Source organism: Numenius arquata, chromosome 19 (genome assembly GCF_964106895.1).
Source record: "Numenius arquata chromosome 19, bNumArq3.hap1.1, whole genome shotgun sequence".
Taxonomy (NCBI): Eukaryota; Metazoa; Chordata; class Aves; order Charadriiformes; family Scolopacidae; genus Numenius; species Numenius arquata.
In genome coordinates this window covers 5961592-5978959 of record NC_133594.1, presented here as the reverse complement: position 1 = coordinate 5978959, position 17368 = coordinate 5961592, and the positions used below count along the sequence as shown (strand labels likewise).

At 43.1% G+C, this 17368-nt stretch overlaps 1 protein-coding gene across 1 annotated transcript; it reads right to left on the bottom strand.

The window, feature by feature from the left end:
- Positions 1–1166: 1166 nt before the first annotated feature.
- Positions 1167–9018, bottom strand: SET (SET nuclear proto-oncogene). Its single transcript, XM_074161097.1, has 8 exons — positions 8678–9018; positions 7256–7313; positions 6086–6228; positions 5300–5403; positions 5002–5115; positions 3278–3448; positions 3031–3177; positions 1167–2086 (listed from the first exon to the last, which is right to left on the bottom strand). Exons 1-8 carry the CDS (start codon positions 8748–8750, stop codon positions 2063–2065), a joined length of 834 nt encoding a protein of 277 aa, XP_074017198.1. The 5' UTR covers positions 8751–9018; the 3' UTR covers positions 1167–2062.
- Positions 9019–17368: the final 8350 nt, after the last annotated feature.

The following is a 17368-nucleotide window of genomic DNA, read 5'->3' as shown; positions in this document are numbered from 1 at the left end:
CTTCATAGGTTTTGTTCCTTCTCTCTAGGTGGTAAGAAACCATTACCAATTAACATTTTACTTTGCTCTGCAAGCAGGATCAGGGCAGAAGCTTTTGTTGAGATGGAATAAAGTAAACGGTTGTCTTATTTTTGCATTGATCACATGCAGACTGGATGTTGCATTGTCTCTGAAACTGGATTGAATCCAAGCTGGACTAGACACTTAAGAGAGCGTTCACCCCACACATGTCATTTGGGCATGTCTCAAATAGAGATTAATCTTGATCTGCTAAGTGTATTCTTAAGCATCAAAAAAAAAAAAAGCTGAATTTGACTATAGCAAATTCTGTGAGGAAAAGGAATCAGAGAATAAAACAGCAAGTCTTCCCAGAAGACAGTCTTTTCTACACATCCAAAGAGAACTAGCTGTTTGAATTTTAGATTAGCTGATACAACATTTTTTTAAATATTTCAAAAGCACAGCATGTTAAAACAACTTTCATTACACTTTGTGGAATACCAGTACCAACAACCTCTATGTGAAATTGTTACAAGCTACTCAAATGCAGTCTCTTAAAAAGAAAAGAGAAGAGTATATCTAAAGCATATATACATGCTGCTACCAAGGAAAGAAAGCAGTGAAGTAGCAACTTTTTTATACACAAGCTTTGCTAAGAAACTTGCCCTTTGAAATAGCCCAAAAATTAGCTTGCACTTAAGATTTATTTTCAACTGGAAAGACTTACAAAAACACCCAAATCTTATAATAAGACCTCTTGGTCTTTTTATTCTGAGCTTGCATGATATTTTCATGCAAACTGATTTACTGGAGATACAGTACTGCACATTACTACTTCAAAAAAGAAAAGACTATGCAAGTGATTTTTCTTTTTGCAAAACATGAATATAAACCTCTGTCTTCACACAAGGCATATGCACCCTACAGCCCTGAATACAGGTAATTCAAGAAATGGAGTGTGCAGTAGGAACTACCAAAAGAAACATCCTCCAGGTACTGAAATAGTGGAAACTAAATGAACTGATTTATCAGTCCATGCAGCCACAAGGTTGCATCGCACTACATAAATACTGACCAAATGCCCCCAAAAATGCCAAGAACCTACAAGCAAGTTCAAAACGGGATATTAAAACTGTTTCTTTCAGTGAAGACCAACCAGTCCCTTTGTGTACACATTTAGTTTTATTGTAACAAAGCAACTTGTACACTTTAACGTTTAAAACTGAGCATCTTTCTTTCCTTTCCAGTGAAACAAAAAAAAAAAAAAAAAAAGAATTTAAAAATAAACAAGAACAAAATTACAATAGAGAATGTCAATTCCAAATAAGATCCTACAGGTTCTGCTGATTCCCCCATCAAGTGGCAGGGCTCAAAGTCATCATTAGGATAAGATTTTATTTTAAAAGTGTCATCTTAAACTGCAAGGATGTTTGTTAAACATCACAATTAAACATGCCAAAGGAGAAGAAGCCATGTTGTCAAAATGCCCACTTAACCCACCCAAACATCTGAAACCCACCCCGGCTGACCTTCTATAACCCCATTTATTTTTATTTTTATTTTTTTTTTAGGTTTTTTTCTTTTTTTTAAACAAGAGAAAGTAGACAGATACATGTTGGTAAATGCTAACTGTCCATATTCACATAGAGACACAGTGTAATCTCTGAGCCCAATATACAGAGAAAGAAGGAAAAAAGCTAGATTCTATGCACTACTACACAGGGGCCTAGCACTCTTCAGCTTCCAGCAGAGTGAAGGGAGCAGAAGGTTTTCTTTTTTCCCACAGAACATGGTGTGTTGATTCCATAAACAGTTTTTGTTTTGAGACAGAAAGGGATAAAAATTAACTTGAAACAGAAACTGGTAGAGATTCTTTTCCACTGTATTCTGCTCAAGGTATTTCCCCCAAAATAAATTGTGAACCATGGCGTAGAGGAGAGAAAAAGAGACCTCAAGAGAACAAGGCGACTGAGCACAAGAAATAAAAGACAGCAACTTGCTCCCAGGGACTGGAGAAAAATTAAAAAGGTAAAAAGGGGGTTTGGAATCCATCAGTGTTCAATTAGTCATCTTCTCCTTCATCCTCCTGTTGAAAGATAAGCAACAATTAAAAAAATCTAATCACTAAACTTCAGATAGCACGAACTATCAAATGCGATTACCAGAATGTTGTTTCACTACCCTGCGGACTACGGCCCTACAGCATTACTCATGGCATGCTCTATGATGACCTCTCTCTTCACTAAGGAGTAGTAACACTTGCTGTGAGTTCCCATCTACATAAAAATCAGTTAATAATCAGATGTCCCATTGAAAAAAAATATCAAGTTTGAAAAACTACTGTGACTTAGAATCACTACAAACATTTACAGAACCTTACCATTTACAAAGTGAAGGGGTTGTTTCAAAAGCAAAATGCTTTCAGATACTAAGTTCCAGATGACATAATAGTGGGCACCAGAGTACTGGGCTCAACAACCCTACCTCAATACAAGTAATTTTTTTGCTTCTGAAATTCAGACACACCACACCCAATTACCAGAAACAAAGACATTCTATACTTTAAGTTACCAACACCCTGAATGCTGTCCCTGGAATCCCACTTGCCACTAAAGAAAATTTGTAATTCCCGAGTCTGAGCTAAGCTGGCCGTAGGCAGAGAAGTAAACCAACAAGTGGGAGGATAACAGAACTGGATGTATCAACAAAAGTCAAGTCTTGCTAGAATGTTCACTAATTAAATGAGAATTTTGTTATGCTAATATCCTAGTTCTGCTAGAGCACTTCTTACAAGTTTGCCAAAACTACTTATTTGCATTGTCTGTCATATACACAAACATTCCTACACTGAAACCACTCCACAAGTTAAGGTAGTGACAGTTCTGTTTCTCCCCTCCAAACACCGTCAGTGATTGTACGGTAAAGAACCATTTTACCTTTGTAGCAATGGCTCAGTATTCTTACAAAATCCCTCTTAGAAATTTCTTTCCATCCTCATACACCAGAGACGGAAGGGGTAAGGTTACTCACCTCTCCTTCCTCTCCCTCATCATCATCTTCATCTTCCTCCCCCTCATCTTCATCTCCTTCTTCATCAATATCCTCCAATCCTTCTTCCTCTTCATCATCATCATCATCTTCCTCTCCCTCCCCTTCTTCGTCATCCATATCAGGAACCTTAAAAACACATATGCGACATTAACAACAGTGATCGAACTCGCTTTCACTTGCACAGTGCCGTTACAGGGACGGATCAACAACTCAGTGCTACGCTCACCAAGTAGTACTGTAATGGGTTTGGCCAGATGTCATCCTTGATGACTTCTCCTAGTTCATCAGCCCCTGCATCGGAGTGGTCAGTGAACCAAGTAAAGAAACTTTCTGGCTCTTCATGCTGCCTCTTCCTACTGGCTTTGTTCTGTGTCTGGCTTGAACGTTTTGTCAGATCCTGAAAAGAAAGTTGAGTTCCCTAAGTAAGTGGTCTTTAGATGGCTTTTTTTGTTTGTTTGTTTCAAATAAGCATCATTTAGAAATTTACTTGTCTAAACAACTACAAGAAGTCACTTACTACTCCCTCTTTCAGGGAGAAGTCTTTAAGAAATGTTTGGAACGCAAATGACTCACAGAAAAAGGCACCACTCAGTCACTTCCATTTCTCACAAACACAAGAAAACAGTAAAACCACCCGTTTCTTTTAATGACCTCCACCAAAAAACTGAAAATTCACAGGATCTTGCATTTGATTTATGCTCCCCTGTCACAGGGAAGCACAAATATGACAAGTGTTTAATGATACACTGAACTTAGAAGATCTCACAATTGCTAAACGCTACTCTGGGAATTGCTGTAATTGTAGTTAAATGCTATGACTGCTACATACACGCAATTTAAGAAACACTCAGTCTCCACACCTCTAAGCCCTGTCTTTAACTTGAGATAAAGAAATGCCTAGACTTCTTATCCTAAGATTTCCCGCTTTAAGGTGTCTTCAGGCCATTCTTTGTAGCAAAATGAAAAAAGTACACAAACTCCTAAAACACATGGTCACAAGAGCATACATGAGTTCTGTATATACCCCCTTACCCCAGAAGTTTAGTAAGTTTGCAACGATCTGTTTGCTAAGTCTAAAAAGAAGATTACTATCTGCTATTTAAATGCATTCTTTCTCTGATCACATGGTAATTCCAAACTTCTAGTATTTGCTTTCTTGATAGAATCACAACATTTATAGATTTAGACCATTTAATGAAGAACACCACAGAATTCACATCGATTTTGTGGTATGTTGTAAAGATTGCATTCAGCTAGTTTGTACTAGACCGTAACTTCTTGTACAGGAGGAAAAGTTCTAGTTCTCAATGAAAAAAAAAGATGAAGTTTTCTTCTCAATCCAAGGATGACAAAACAAAGCAGCGACTTAACTGCAGCCCTCAATTCTACTTTTAAATACTCATTTCAAAATCTTCAGGATAACATGAAAGTGTTCCAAACTTTTACAGAAACTACAGCAAATTAATTATGTTTCAATACTGCCTGGATGAAAGATATGCTCACATTGTTGTGTGGCTGCAACTTCTGCTAAGATACAATGTCTGGACACCCCCCCCATCTGATCCCCCAAACCCTGCTGTCCTCGGAATTCCTCATTCGATATTTATCTTAAGAAAACAACAAAACACAGTCTAGATCCACGCCAAAGACAGACAAGCCAATGCACTTGTTACTCTCTCCATCTGGTCATACTTGTACTTTTACTGTTTTCATGGTGGTGCTCAACTGGGCAAAAGAATTCACTATAGATCTCCACGTAAAGGGGGTATTCCAAACCCTGCAAGATGGGCATGAACTATGTAGAGAAGTGGCAAGGGGGTTGAGAGAGGAAGAAGAGGGTGGACAAAGCAATTCCAAACAGAAAAAAAAAAAAAAGTAAAAGGAACATAATTCAAGTAAAGAGTATCACACAGAGCAGCAATCATCTTTCCCAGATACACAGATACATACCTTCCCAGATTTCCATTTGATCTCAGTTGATTTTGAAGATGGGTCTCCACTTTCATTGAGGTGAAACTCTTTGGAGAGAACTTTATTTTCAAAGTATGGATTCTCATCAAAATACTGCAGAGTTGAAAACAAAAAATTAGAACCCACATCACGTAAACACATGTGCCAAGTCAAACTTAGTACTAAATGGATAATTGAAGAGATTATGTTACAAACTACAACCCAATACGCAATTACATTAAAAAAAAAAAAAAACAAACAGAAAAATCACAAGTGAAGGATTATTTAAAGTACTTACAAAATCTATTCTGTAACCTGATTTGATGTCTTCAAATTCTGTCACCTCAACTCTGGTCAAATAATGCAGTGCTTCCTCATCTTCTTCTCCCAGCAGTGCAGATACTAAGACAGAATCAGGAATCCCACATTAACAAAGCTACAAAACGTGTATCGTGCAGGTGAAATACAGGAAATTGATAGTACGAAAGATTTGAAAAGCAACGCATCTCTCCAAGCCAACTTCTTGTGGCCCATTTTGTTCAAGTTACCAGCCAAAAGACTATTAGCTTTTGTGTGATTTGCATTTGCTGAGAAAACATCGTGTTCACTTGTTGTAGTTCAATGTTTACATCTGCCCTTCTCTCTGAAGCAGATTTTCATGCATGTAGCTTGCCCAATCTAAGCAGTCTACAAACTTGTTTTGTAGAAACACTTTATTGTCAAGAGTCCTAAGGAGCTCACCTCCAATTAAAAAAAACCCAAAAAACTAGAATCCCCCTCCCCGCCCCAGCTTAAAAGGCCCAATTAACTGAAAAAAAAGTGGGAAACTTATCATTTAAAATGCAGAAATACAACCACCAGGGGATTTTAGTGAATGAGATGTTCTTTTGGTCAACAAGTGCAAGAAAGAAAAAGCTTCTAAAATGTACTCTAGGACAAAACACAAGTGTTTGCACATGAAGCAGGCTTCTGTTTAAATGTATACCCAACCAAAATTCTAGAAAACCCTCAGAGCTGCAAAGCACATAAGAAAGCAAACGCTGAATTTACAGAAAAAAAAAAAAGAGGGCTATTAAGAATGTACCTTGTGGGTGGTTGACAAATGTTGTTACCCAGAAGTTTGGGATTTTGGCGATCAATTCTGACCTCTTCTGGAAGAATGGTTGGCGGAGTTTGTTGTATTTCTGTTCTACTTTCAAAATTTCCTCACTGGCTTGTTCATTCAGTCTGTAACAGAAAGAGCCACGTTAACCACGGGAGAGAGAACTGAAACTCAAAGCCGCATCATCAGTACTTCGCCAAAATGGGTGTGATGAGACTAGACTGCCACATCCAACAACTGAGCTTTCTAACGCAAAACCGAGCCCCAAGCCTGTAGCCGCTATTAACAAACACCCTACCAGAAGCAATCACACCGATCTTAATGAAACAAATGAAACGTTCTTAACACATTGTATGTTTTGCAGCATTACAGGAGGGACGGTCCCTTATTTATACAAAGCCAAGTAGTATTTTACCTCTTAAAACATTTTGTTTGCAAAAGACCTGAAGACGGGTAACACATAATGCCATCACCTGCTCTTTGTAACTTTTGAGCGGGCAAACAAGCTACAGCAAAGCAATTTTGTGCCCCACGCAAGTAAAATCTGAAGACATCACATTTAATTGGTTTTGTAAACAGGCAGAGCCCTGATACTGCAACAGCTTCACTGGCCAGAGCCTCAACAGTCACCTGCAGGCTCTGTCGGACAGCAGAAAGATCCAGGCAAATACCGACAGAGCCCACAGAGATTTTGGCATACGAAACTTAATGTTTCAGCAATGCTTCCTATGTATTGTTCTACAAGCGCGAGAGTATATAACAAAAAAAATGCATAATAAAAGCTAACTTTTCAACCAAGTTTCTGGTTCTGCTTACAAACACAAAAATACTTTCGTAGAACAGCAAACGCATTAACCTGAAAAACCAATACGAAATAAATTTCTATTATCAAAACCACCAGAATTGATTTAAAATTTTAAACTCAAGTTTCTACTTTTTTAATTTTACACAATTAAGCAAGAAACCAGCATACGACTTCAGGGGTTTTTATCATACACAAATACTTCTTACATCTAATCAAGTCAGAACACAAGTATATCTTGGTGGAGTTTAAAGGGAGCAAGAACTACTCCTGAGTGCTTACTTTAACAGATCTATTGATTTTTGAAAGTTACATTTTAATTTCTGCTAAAACATTTCAAGTTCCTTTACCTGTCTATTTCATTCTGTACTTCATCAATGTGTTCAATTGCTTCCTGTTGCTCTTTTTCTGAAAAACAAACGAAAATGCATCAAAAACCCTTCATTCTGACAAATCACCCGGGGTTTTCGCTTAAGACCTTTTTCTAATCATCTACTTTAGAAGCACGCAGGTATTTCTATTAAATGTCCTAAGTGTTCCCAGGCCTTAAAGCTTCAGCTACTTCCAGGGTGTTTTATGGCAGAAGTGCAGAAAAGTTTGACAAAACAGCCCTCAAAGCGAGTTCATGCCCTACAAATCGCAGCTCACGCTCCCCTCCACAGTTTTACGAGTCGACTTAAACGATAAGTCAATCACGAGAGATTAATAACAATTTAACTGAAAAGTTGCAAGCCGTATCTCCTAAAACCAAACACATTTGAAGGAACGCTAAATAATTCAGATCGGACAGAATATCAATAGAAATAGCACAAACGGGAACGCGCCAACATAACAAAAAAAAAAAAAAACAAACAAAAAACAACCACGTTCGGAAAGGACGGTAACAAGCAAAAAAGACCCAACTTCAAAGCCGCCGTTTGGAAGGTATTTCCTCGGTGAAGGCCGGGTTACCGGAGGACCGTCTAACCCCCGCGCCGGGGGATGAATGAGCGGCGGCGGGAGGCGGCCGGCGCGGCGCGGGACGCTCACGCCTCCCCGGTAGGGCTCAGCCCGCCCTCGGGGACAGCTCTGCCCGGTGGCGCGGGTGGATGGGCTGCCCCGCTCCCCCGCCACGGCGTTAACGGAGAGCAGCACGTGCGTGACCGGAGCCGGCGCGACCCGGTGGAAGGAGGAAGGAGAGCGCTGCGCCCCTTCCCGCGGCGGCCGGGAGGAAACCCCACGGCGCGGCGACCTTTAAAAAATCCCGGCGCTGCCGCGATCGCACGTGGGGACGGGGCGGGCGGGATCCATCGCCGGCGCCGCCCGAGCACCGCGTGGCTTTCCCCGCCCGGGCGGGCAGGCCCCGGCGGCCGCTCCATCCCCGCCCGGCGGGGCAGCACCACGCGGCCGCGGCGGCGCCGCCGAGAGCGGGAGGCGGCGAAGCATCATGGCGGCGGCGGCGGAGCACAATGAGGCTCCGCGGATGCTGCTCCGGGAGGGGGGGCGGGGGGGGTCCCGCTGCTCCGCCAAGGCCGCAGCGCCCCCCGCCCGGCCCCGCCTGCGCCCGTGGGGAAGGAGGCCGGGCCGGGGAGCGGAGACAAAAGGGCGCTAACATGGCCTCCTCCTGCTGCTGCTGGGGCCTGCACATCCGCCCGGCCGACCCCGCGCTCTTCCCGCCTCCGGCCCGGCCGCGGCCCGTGTGGCTGGGGAAAATGGCGGTCGGTGCGGCGCGGTGCGAGGCGGAGGCCGCGGCGGCTGCCGCCATTCCCTTCCCGCCCCCGGCGCCGCCTCACCTGAGGTCTCGTCGGCCCCATCGTGGTTGGAGTTCAGCTCCTTCTTACTGACTTTGGCCGCCGGCGCCGACATGTTGGTGGCTGCAGAGCGGAGCGCGGAGGGAGGGGGGCTGTAACGGGACTGAGCGGGGGGGGGGGGAAGGGGGGCCGGGCACAGACTCCTCCTGCCGCTGCTGCTGCCACCGCCGCCGCTCTGGCTCCCGCCGCCGCCGGGGCGCTGCCGCCTCCTCCGCCCGGACCTGGAGCTGCCGGATAACAGGGGGCGGCAGCGGCGCTCGCACTGCCTCACGCTCTCCACAGCCAGAATCACCACCGCCGCCGCCTCCTCCTCCTGCTGCTGGCGAGGGGCGGGCAGCGCGGCGCGCATGCGCAGCAACCCCCCCCTCCGGGGCACGGGGGGGACGGCGGCGGCAGCGCGCAGGCGCGCCGAGCCCCCCTCACGGGCGCTGGGCAGCGGGCGGCGCGACGCGCAGGCGCGTTTCTCTCCCCTCCTCCGGAGAAGGGGAACGCGCCGCTCTGCGCAGGCGCTGGCCCCGCCTCCTCGCCGCGGGCGGCCGGCGCGCAGGCGCAGAGAGGTGGCCGGACGGCCCCGCCCCCGCCGGGCGCCCCACGCCGGGCGCCCATTGGCCCTCGGGAGGAGCGGGAGGCGGGCCTCGGCGCGGAGACACAGAGGACGGCGCGAGAGGCGGGAGAAGGGAGGGGGAGGGGGGAGTAGGGCGGCGGCGCGCGCAGGTGTGCATGTGCGGGGGAGCGCGCATGCGTGCCCGCGCGCGCGCCGCGGCCGTTGCCTGGCGCACGTGGCCGCGCGCGCCCTGAGCGCGGGCGCCCCGCTCGAGGCCAGCCCGTCGCCTCAGCCCCCCCCCCCCCCCCCGCGCCCCTTGTGGAGCCGCGGTCAGTGACAGGGTCGGTCCCTCGCCTCGCGTAGGGGTGGGTACGGTCCCCCAGGGGAAATGGGGGGGGGGTGTGAGGGGGGGTGTTTGAGACCACCGATCGCCAAATGGGCCCGGAACGGCAGCCGTCCCGGGCAGCCCCACTGCCTGAGGTGGCACCTGCGGACCGGCCCCAGCACCTCCTGTCCGTGACAGGCTGCATGAGGCGAGGTCGTATTTCCACCCTGCCCTGCTCAGGGGACATGGCGACCCCCATGTCACCGCACTGCTTCCCTTGGCTGGAACATGACCCAATGCACTAACTTCAGACGTTACATTTTCAGGGCACAGAGGCCCTGTCAGTCATACTCAGCCCACTCGGTTAATGTGGCAGCACAACTCTAGAAGGTCATTGAGCCCAGCCGTCTGCCAGCACACCTGCCACTGCACCAAGAGCAAGCAGACTTTAAATAACCCTTTTTGTCCCTTTCCTGTCCACCTGTCATGGAAGAGCTCATTGCAGCTTCGCAGCTACAGCGAGCTCTGTTTCGCTCTTAAAGTAACAGCTGAGCCACTCTTTTCTAACAAAGCACGCAGCATATTATTCACAGATGAATATTACGATATAGATCAGGCTAAGAAACAAGTACAACTTTAGTGAAGTAAGAACTTGCCTTTTGTGTTTGCTTTCCAGTCACACAATATTACCATATTCTCCCTGCTCCCTCTTTGTCTCTTCAAGTTGCCCTTCCAATGGACTTATTCAACAAGGCCTGGAATAGTTCCTGTCTCCGCAGAGGTCTTAACTATAGTTTTCTGATTCCTGCTCCCACCTGTTGCTTTCAAATCCCAATTGCTTTTTCTTTTGTATTCCCAGCTGTCACTTCCCACCAGCTATGTCCTTGCTTCTATTGCCACCCACAACTGCTGCCGCATGTCCACAATTTGTATTGTGCTTCCCCGTGCAAACAGCAGGAGAGGAGCTGCCATCCGTTAGTCCTCTGCTTTCACGTACAGCAGTGAGCTCTCTTAACTGCTGGGCACAAAAGGTACGGAAAGCATTGCAACTTTATAAATGCAAGATTATGATGTCCTTCCCAAGAGGGATGTCTCAAGGCCTTCCTGAAGCCCATCACAGTGAGGATAACTTCCCTCATACTCTGTCTGCATCTCCCAAGATCAATTAATAATGGATATCTTCATATTCAGACAAGGTAAGCTCATTTGTCTGGCTTGGTTTTCTTCCTTCTGTAGCCCTTGAGTCTCTTTACTATGCATTTGTATCTATCTGCTTGATTTTCCCCCCTCTTTTTCTCACCTGTCATTTACTATTATATTGTCTTTCTTTAGCTTAGCCTTTGAAGATCCACAATTTGAAAATATGGGCCATATGTTTGAAAGCCAGTTCCAAGCAGGAACATGATGATCCAAGTGGCATCTGCCTGCTCCCTACTAGAATCCCTTGTTGAGTCTATAAATGACTAGGTATTCCTGAAGTACGTGATTAAGGTGTTCTGCTGATGTATCTAAAGTAATCATGAATTTTAAGTGCTGTGCTGTTAAAAACATTTCCACAATTTGTTTATCCTACCCTAAAACTAGCTATTATAAAAAAAAAGTATATATATATACACAGAAAGAGTATATATTAATTATACATTAATATTAAAAGAACCACTTTTAAAATATATTTAATTTTGAGACAAAATACAAACCTATGCTTTCATGCGAAAAGAGAAAGCAGAGAGTTCAATGGTTTTTTTTTGGAGGAAGTAGTGTTCTTTCACATAGTTACTTTCCTTTCTTTGTTTGCTTGCTTCGATTTAGTGCTGGTGATGTGCTGTTCCCAGCTTCCTAATAAGCCTTTTGTCTTAACTCTTCCTCAGTTCTTTTCCTGTTAGAAAAGTTATGTTAGCACCGGTACTTCTTCCCAATTATACATCCTTTCACTCCAACTGACCAGGTACAATTGTGTTAGCAGCCTTTCTTTTCTGCTTTTCAAAAGAGAGACTCTCTTACACGGTACAACAGTGGTCTAACTTCAGGGTACGTTTCACAAAAGGTCGCAAAACAATAGGTGCTTACATGCTTCTGGGGCTTGGCTCAAAGAATTTGACAACAATTCACAGGCTGATGCCCTCTCTGCACTTTCCTCCCTTGCTTTACAGAGAAATGAAGAAGTAAATCTAAGCCACTGAGTTAGAGTAGCTTTGAGCCCTAGGAAGGGCGAGAGGAGAACACCCAGTGGCTTTTGCAGCTGAATTGATTTACTGTTTGTTCTTGCTGAATGGTTAACATGTACGTTCAGGAGGAATATGACTCAAATATTTGTGAAGAAGCAAGTAGCAACACAACTCTCAGCTTGGTCTAAAACTGTTCCTCTGCGTAGGTACCCCAAGCCCCATGTAGTTTCATTACAAAGGAAGGAAAATGGCATCTAGGTGGTATAAAGCCTTGTTGTTACATCAGTTACCTGCCATTACACAAGACTTTCAGAAATGACATGCGATGCTTAGACCTATTAAGCAACTGTGTTTACTATCCCTGACACTATAACAAAAAAATAATAATTACTTAGAGGTTTAATTGATAACTATTCAGTTACCTCCTGTCACTTCTTTCTAATGTTTTTCATTATCTGTAACTAACCTCTAAGGCAGTTTTAGTCCCTGAATAACTGTTGAGGGGTTAAAATGTAGAGTTATAATCCTATGATTAGGGGTGTGTGTGTGTGAATGTATTTAGAGTAGATGGTGTCCTCCTCCTCTCATCTTATTCTAAGACCTTTCTCAGCTCTGATTACATCAAATATAATAGAATAGTAACATGTTTTCCTGAACTATACTGTCCAAGTAGCTATGCTGCCTGTATCACAAATAGCTCTTTTCCCTCCATATAACAGCGCTAGTATTCCTGCTTTTGTCTGAACTTCAGGTTGCACAGTTCAAGTTGCAAAACTATACTGTGTGTGGCATCTTTCAAACTCGGTGCGTGAGTACTCTGGTGTTGACAAATAACAGAGGGAGTTAGATCTTCGCAGCCTTTCAGATGGCAATGATTTTTTCAGATGAATGAAGAAAATTTGTGTTAGTTTTCCTTTATGTATATTTGGATATATGGGGGTTTGGCAGCAGCTGATAATGATCAATGGCCTTACAATTTACAGAGAGGGTAGCAGTAACTGCACATTTTTCTCAAGAATTGATTAAAGAGCTTCTTCATAAAGATAATCTCATATTTGCTCCTTGATGTAAAAGTTCAGATCTCCTAATATTTCTTTCCTTAGTGAGGTATGTTACTGCAAGACAGAGACATAATTGGTAATCATGCTTAGTTTCTGGAATGTCAAGTCAGCTGTAAATTTTAAACACAAACGCCCGATTTGGCAAGTGAAATCAGAAAATGTGCTAAATCCTCTCAAATACAATGTAATGATGTGTGAAAAAGTAGAAGAGTACAGTTCCTTCTAAGTATTTCTGCAATGCAAAATGGGCATACATAAAATCATGCAAGTCAATATAATTAATAGCAACTTACGTTTTTATAGCCTTCCATCCCAAAGAATCTCACAGCCTTTACAGAAATTATTGTACAGAAATATAAAACAAGGATCATTTTACCATTGCTGAAATGCAACCAACTGCTTAACAATTGTACATCTATGCTGGGAGCCTGGTCTTCCACAAAGAACTTGCAGACTTGGGCTCTGTATTAGGAACAAAGACCCCCCTTGGAGTGCAAGACAAAATTTTGTTTTGAGTATGTGAAAGCTTTTAAATTATTGAGTACACCAGCGAGTTGAAGGCTGCCCAACATCTCAAGCACACATAAGCTTGTACTTGATAGTAAAGCCTGACTAGCATATCAGTGCTTGCTCTGAGCAGCAGGCAGAGCCACACCGGCTGGTTTGCTGCGTGTAATCAGTTTGACAGCCCCCAGGAATTGCCGAGTCTCCATGACCCTAGAAAGACAGTTTGGCACATATATTAAACAGTCAAATGCCTCCCCTCCAACTGTTTATCCAGCTCCACTACTCACAGACCTTCCCAGTCGAGCACTCACATTAGAACTGAATGGTTAGATAATGACGGAAGAATCTTCCACGTGTCCTCACAGTTGTTGCAGTTTAAACCCTTGGATGAAAATATTTCTGGGCTGATAACTGCCTTTGAAGCAGGATGGTGGTTCAGTAACACAGATGACAGGGAGTGACTAATAGTGTGTAGTTGAATAAATCCAGTGAATCTATTTGGATTTTTTTTAATTTATTTTTGGTAAGGTTCCCATTAGGCATAGTTGCTAAACCTGATTTTTTTTTTTTCCCTATACCAATGTTTTTAACTTACCAGAGCACTTGCTTGTAATCTATGAAGAGCCGAATGGTCATGTTACGTTTATGCTCGTTCTCGGATACTAGAGACAAAGAGACAGTCAAAATATTCTTAAAAATCTTAAATGAAATTCAAAGTCAATAAAACCTAAGACACTTCTCAACACGAGACATAAGCTTTTCAGATATGTGGGTGGTTAAGAATGTTTTGCTCATATTTTTCACCCAAGGTGTACAGTTGGGAATTTTGTAGGGAACTGAACTGACCTGTGCCTTCCAGAGTGTCAGGGGAAGTTGTTTATTGGAAAATTCTCTTGAAGTTACATTCTGCGTTGTGAAACTAAGAGTCCTTGCCCAAAGACATATTTGATTGGAGAAGTTTCCTGCCCTTCTTGACTTTCATTCAGATTTTACATCTATCATCTCAGACACTGATGTTGTCCCGTTCCTTGGCTTAGATGGAGCTTTGTGGCTGTTAACTTCTGATAAAGTGTGCCAACTGACACATACTAGATGCTGTTTTAAATCCAGAACTACTGAATTGCAGTCTCTAAAACCAAAAAAATGTTTAAATATCAACTTGTCCAGATACGCTACTACTGCTTCCAGATGTGAATATCCGTCTCCTCTTGCCCGAGGAGTTCACAGCCCAAGATAGGATCTGAAATGTGCAAAAGTTTTGTTTGAAAACATGTATTGGCGTATGCAAACGTGTCTCTTTGCTATCTGCAACACCTGCAGGGTGTTACAAAGGCAGCTATTTAGATTTCATTGATGCATTCACACCAGTCAATGTTCAAAAGCTATCTGTAGGGATACAAAATTGTTAGTTTTGCAGGACGGTATTAGAGCCAATCCATCCTGCACTGAGGCAATGGAAGACTTTCAACCAAGCTTAATAGAGCTACACTGTCACAGAAAATGTCTGAAAACCAAGATGTTTCTTTAAAATCCGGGTATTAAATTATATATATTGCAGTTGGCTTTGTTTTTACGTTTGAGGCTTTATTTTACTACATACACTCCTGCGTAATGAAAGCTCTAAACAGAAGTTGTTAGAAAAACTGACCACTTAAAAGAAGTATTCCTGAGTGGAATGATCAATCACAAATAAAGATACTTTCAAGTTGGAATACTACAGTATTAATGCTGACTGTTATTCTGGAATAGCTGTGCCAACCAGATTTTTATGTAGAAGGTCCTGAAATAATTCATAGGGAACTAGCTGCTAGTCTTTGATTTCCTTCGGTGGTGCTCTGTCTGAAGAAAGGCTACAGTTTCCTCACAGCTAGGGCAGAAGCTCTGGTGCTAGATAGAGTCTTTCTAATGAGACACAATAGAGATAGATAAAAATTTCTGGAAGTTACAGTATTATAAATTTATATGGATGCTGAATGGAAGTTTTAGGGTAACTAAGCAGCAGAGGAAGAGCACTGTTGAGGAGTAGGAAAAACCATACTCTGTGCTTCTGTGGGTTCTCCTGCAAGGAGACTTCCAGATGATCCTCTCCCTCCTCTCCACTCTTGGGAAAATTAAGAGGGAGACAACATTTCTACAAAGACAATTTATAAACGTTTGCTTTCCAGGATTTTATCTCTGGCCAATTCCTGAAACTCTTCTTTACCATCTCCTCAGTCCTACAGCAGGAAAATGCTTGCTGAATCCTAAACAAAGTTGAGTAACACTTTGAGATTTTGTCCCTCAGGAATAGCAGTAGAGACTAAAATTTTACATTATCCTTATTCCATCCATTGTCTTGTTACCAAGCGGCAGCTGGTTTTGTGAGAATCATTAAAAACTTCCCTTGTTATGGAGAGTGCTATCGATATCTGAACTGTCAGGGGGAGTAACCTCTGTTTCTATCCAGAAAATACCAGATTACAATAAACACATGCAACGTTGCTCAGCAAAGAGCGAGTACGTTATTTACAATTCTGTAGTTTCAAGTTGGCATTATTCAGACATTTGCAGCGTGTCTTGAGTCTTGTGTAGGAGTATAGTGACAGAAAAGGTGAAACAAAAGAGAGGAAAATATGTAGGGATCTGTCATATACAGTTCTTGCTGTAATAATCCATTGTACACATTATTCCTTTTATCTGAGAATGTCAAAGCTCATTAAAAAAAATCTTGTTAAATATAAAAAGCTCTGTGAGGAAAGTTATTCTTTTATTGGTAGGTTAACTGAATACCAGAGTTATTGAGAGTTATTCCTCATTAAAGCTGGAGACAGAACTCAGGAATAGAACTAGTCTCCAACTTCGGCTACATAAAATGCTGCACGAGTTGCCAACAATGAAGATCTGCAAGTGGAATTTGGTTAATTGTGTCAGTCTGTAGGAACGCTTATTATTTTTTGGTATTACAATAGCTCTGAGAGTCCTGAGAGTTCTGCAATTGTGATCCCTTCGTGTAAGGTGCTATCTGAACAGAAAGCAAAGAGGTGGTTCTGGCCTGGAAGAATGTAAAGTCTTTCAGGACGTAGTTTGATAAACGATTTTTTGGTAGAAGTTCCTATTTATGCATTCCTCACCACGCATTCCTCCCCTCTTCCCCTTCACACTGTCCCTGAATTGTGCCAGTGCTGGGTTTTTTGTGTAACCCCATGTTAAATTGAATCAGGAAACTGATTTCAATTAGAAATAGTCCCCATAAAACCATTTATTTTTAACTCAGACTAGTACTCTGATCTGGTTCCCTCGTGCAGATGCCTGAAAAATGTTACAAGAAAGGGGGTCCCATCAAGGCAAGAATGAACAAGAAAAGGGTAAGGAAGAGGTTGCCTAAGTCTTGCTTTCTTAGAAGTGTTTGTCAAACTGTGCCCTTAACCTAACCATGACAAGGTTGCAACTGTAACTGGTGTGAAAAAGCAGCAATATTTTTATGTAAGTTTTGTTTAAATTAACACAAGCAAGTGGAGTATATAAATAAATAAAAAAATAGCAGATCTGCCACCTCGGGTGATACTGTAAAACATTTCAGAGCAGAATTTGAGATCATTGACAAAAAGTCATCCTTCCCCTTCTGGATTCCAAAATGTCTCACAGAAGCACACAAAGGAAATAACCTTTAAACTCCGTGTTTGTTTTTGCAGTGGTATGACTGGAAAATAATTTCATCTGCCTTTACAAAGGAGGGGGGGAGAATGTAAAACAAAGTAAAGCCCATTTCCCTCCCACCACAGTCGTACATCTATTATCTGACTCACCGCTTCTGGGATTCCTTCTGGCAGCACTGGTTTTATTGCACTGAAAATTCAAGCATGTGAAAATATTCCCTGTTTTCAGGTTACTTTGTTCACTGTTTCGTTCAGGTCAGTATTCCTTCCTTTAGAGGTTTGGAACTCAACATTCAGAAAGTGCTGGATATTGCTGTTCTTAAGCCTTGCGAGAAGGACCGGCACAGTGGAAAGGAAGGGGGGAGGGAAGGGAAGGGAGAAATGAAAGGGGAGGAGAGTCCATATCTGAAGAGAGACTCCAGACTAGAGAAATTTT